General features: G+C 31.0%; 1 protein-coding gene across 2 annotated transcripts in view; it reads right to left on the reverse strand.

Annotated features, from left to right (window-relative positions):
• The window catches only part of LOC106466161 (serine/threonine-protein kinase N2-like), a 77,497-nt gene that overhangs the window by 40,882 nt on the left and 32,819 nt on the right, over positions 1-3,796 (reverse strand). Inside the window, exons 3-4 of one of the 2 annotated variants that reach the window (XM_022394126.1) lie at positions 3,145-3,263; positions 2,531-2,726 (exon numbers count right to left, since the gene is read on the reverse strand). In XM_022394126.1, the coding sequence (XP_022249834.1) occupies positions 2,531-2,726; positions 3,145-3,263 (315 nt within the window). The remainder of the gene's footprint in view (positions 1-2,530; positions 2,727-3,144; positions 3,264-3,796) is intronic. The other variant, XM_022394127.1, reaches the window with a different exon arrangement.

Genomic DNA, 3,796 nt, shown 5'->3' on the forward strand with positions numbered 1-3,796 from the left:
CGATGTCCTCTTTAACACCTTCTACATTGCATACATTTTCCCATTAAGATGGTGTTGCAACAAAAGAAAAAGATGGTAATCTGATGGTGCCATGTCTGGAGAATATGGTGGGTGGGGGAGAACTTCCCAACCCAATTCCATAACCTTGTGTTGTGTCAAACATGCCATGTGTGGACGTTGCATTGTTGTGGAGAAGAAAAACACCTTTCTGATTGATAAATGAAGGTGTTTCTGATGAAGGGCTTGATTAAACATTCTGGTTGCTGACTGTAGATCTAAGAATTGACAGTTCAGTGTGGATTGAAGCGTTTGAAATGAATTACTCCTTTGATGTCCCACCAAATCCAAAGCATCACTTTCTGATGTTTGGGAATCGGAAGTGGTTTTTGTCTAGGACTGATTCATTGTTTTTGGCATTTAATATTCGCATAGGAATCCATTTTTCATCACCGGTGATAATTCTATCCAAAAATGGTTCACGCTCCAGAAGAGATGAAGCAACGTTCACACATTGGAAACGATGACCATCAGAGTTTGTGAGGCATCCAAACATTTTCTTTATGGAGTTTTCCCATATTCCTTAGATGTTTACATATTGTTTCACGAGAGATATGCAATTTCAGGGCCATTTCATGAGTGCATTGATGTACATTTTTGGGGGGGGGGGTTACGAAAGTGTTCCTTAACACAACATTAATTTCTTGAAAACCTAATACCACTAAAGATGCAAGCCATAGTGCCATAACGACAAATTTAGCATTTATATATTTGGTTCATGGAGATCTTTTATATGCTTAATTCAGATTATTAAAAAAGGTTATCTGCTCTTTATACAGAAATTTTTTTCTGCTAATGAAATAGTGTATTGCTACAGAAGTGAGCCAGCAAATTAGCAACCATTTGACATTGTAATGTTATCATGGTAGACTTCTGGTATGAGAACTTTGTCAGAGGAATTTCTAAGGAAGCCTTCAATGTTTTCTATGGAAGCAGAAAAATTTAGACCGTGTTTGTGAAAATAATGGACTTCATAACTATACCTCAAGGCAATCAATGGCTAATGGACTTTTGTGTCATTGGTCTTCCTAAATACAGTTTTGGAATCTAATGCTCAAGTACAGAGAAGGGACTGGGTAAAGTCTGTCAGAATGTATGGTCTGACCTTGCTGTTCTTTGTAAAAGCTTGTTACAATGGAAACTGGGATGTTCAACAATAGTGCATAATAATAATAATGGTCATCAGATTGAGCATAACAGACAATGGAGAAAATTGTTCTTGGAGTTTCACAAGACCTGGATCATTATCATTATAAAGTGTAATTAACCTTAAATATAGCTTCACTGAAGCTAAGAGTAAAGCCCAAAATGTGTATTATGTCAATAAAATCAGAAAACTAAAAAATACTGAATACTGAATCAATATATCAAAATATTAATGATTATTTTTTACAAATGCAGATTTCCCACACAAATGATGTATATCAATATAATACTGAAAGATAATTTTTTTGTATATCAGCTTTTATTGCAGTCTAAGCAATTTAGAAAGTTTTGAGAAGTATAATTTTTCAAAAGTTTTAATTTAATCTGCATTTTCTTCTCCTTTTCACCAATAAAAGTTCCAAAACCCAAAGATTTAAACTTCTGGAACTTATAAATTCTCCCTTATTCTAACCAATTCTCTATGTTATATGTAACTTTCAAAACCTAAATTAAAAGTTCATTATCACTTACACATAATGTTGATTTGAATTATTATATACAACGTATTGCAGGTTACTCTTTACATTATGAAAATCATTACAATAACTTCCTCACAGCTTACTTTTCAAAAATTTACATTATTGTTAAGTGCATTATGTGCTATTTAAATAAAGCTGGCAGTACTTTTAAAAAAATGTGAAAAAGGAATACAATAAATTTAGAAAACTTGTGATCACTCAGATTTTAATCCATATGGTTACTATCATGAATGGCATATTTCCATTCCCAAAAACATTCTATTATTTTCTTCACTTGATCAGTTAAAGGTGAAATCGTGCTATAATGAAATATACATATAAATTTTTATGCGTGTGGAAATCAATATTGTTAAAATGATGTAGCATAGTGCATACTATACTATAGTTGTATTAAAACATATATTTTGTGTGATTAGGTGACCAACAATATCTCATGGTGGGTGAAGCAAAACAATTTAAATATCTTCAAATATTTTAAACTTCAGTGTTCACTCTGAATCAAGAAAATGACAATACTATGAAATTATTACACAATAATAACTGTTTTAAAATAATAACAATTTTGATTGGCTGGCATAAAATATTGTAGAGCATTTTTCAAATTATCCTTAAGATATCTCAAGTACTTCTACATACGTATATATTATTTGTCATCCCTCATTTAAAGCACTGTGAAAAATTTTATTTTACAAATGTAAGACTACTTCATTAAACTATCCCACCTCAAAAACACCAATTATATACAACTGGTTTTATATTTCTATGCAACCAAAATAGAAGAACATTACCTCCTGGGTCAGTATTAGATGAGTCACATTCTTGAGCTTCATCCTCCATCTGTTTTACTTTCATCACCATCAAGCGAATGTACTCAATCTTGGCTTTAGAATCAGCCAGCATCTGCTGAGCTTCTGCCAGAAGTTTTCTATCTTTGGATGACCCAGAGCTATACATATGTATCATATTCTCTGCCCCTTGTTTGACCTTAAATATAAAGCAATTTTTTTCACATGTTAGCAAAGAATTTTATGACTGTCCATGTCACCGATGGTTTCACTAAAGAAATGTTTTTATCCATGCTTGCAATACTTCTGAAAAATGTAAAGTGGAGCACTTACTGATTTATTGTAAATACAATTCAAAAGGAAGTCAAATATGCAGATTTTGTTAAAAATGTATTCCTTACTTGGATTGTAGAAACCTTCACAATTGGAAACTATCTTTATTCACTTCAAATAAGAACTTGTTACATATATAAATTTGAACATCCTAAAGCTTATGTCTACAGGGTCATGGTAAAATAAGACGAATCAATTTATAGCATATCCATTTTTAGCATCTTTTTGATAATGATTATAAAACAAAATACTTATTAGGTTTTAAACTGTTTTGTGTAACATACCTTCTGTTCAATCTTAAGCTGCTTTTCTAAAGATAAAAGCCTCTGACTCGCTGCTGATAAAGGTAGTTCTGCTTTTTCTCCTTCATCTTGTTCAGGAGACAATACAGCTTGGTCTGCTGCTAAAATACATTTAGAATTATAATAAGAAATTCACTTCAACTGCTAGGCTCTAATAACAGCTTCAGAAATTAATAGCCAAAAAAATTTTGTAAATCAAAACTTGGTAAATTTAAAAGTTTAAATGTCATTTGCACTTATACACAATGTTTGTACAATGCATAGTATTATCATAATATGAATGGAATCTCACCCGCAAAAAAAACAAGTAACTATTATTGTTACAATGAGACTAACTTACTATTTGTAACATCCTTAAAAACAGTTAAGAGAATAGTGTGTATTCACTGTAACCACACAAAACAAAAGCTTTTAGCCATTCCTACTGCTTTGATTATTATGTTTTGTTTTTGATAAGGTTACAGATTAAAGCATGATATTATAATAAGTTCATTATCACAACATGAATAGAAGGTGCATTACATATATATATATATATATATATATATATATATATATACTAATAATATTATGTGATGTGCAGTACTTAATTTAAGACAGCCTATAGTAATTTTTGTTTTTTATTAGAAGATAT

This window comes from Limulus polyphemus, unplaced genomic scaffold (genome assembly GCF_000517525.1).
Source record: "Limulus polyphemus unplaced genomic scaffold, Limulus_polyphemus-2.1.2 Scaffold2172, whole genome shotgun sequence".
In the NCBI taxonomy this organism is placed as follows: domain Eukaryota; kingdom Metazoa; phylum Arthropoda; class Merostomata; order Xiphosura; family Limulidae; genus Limulus; species Limulus polyphemus.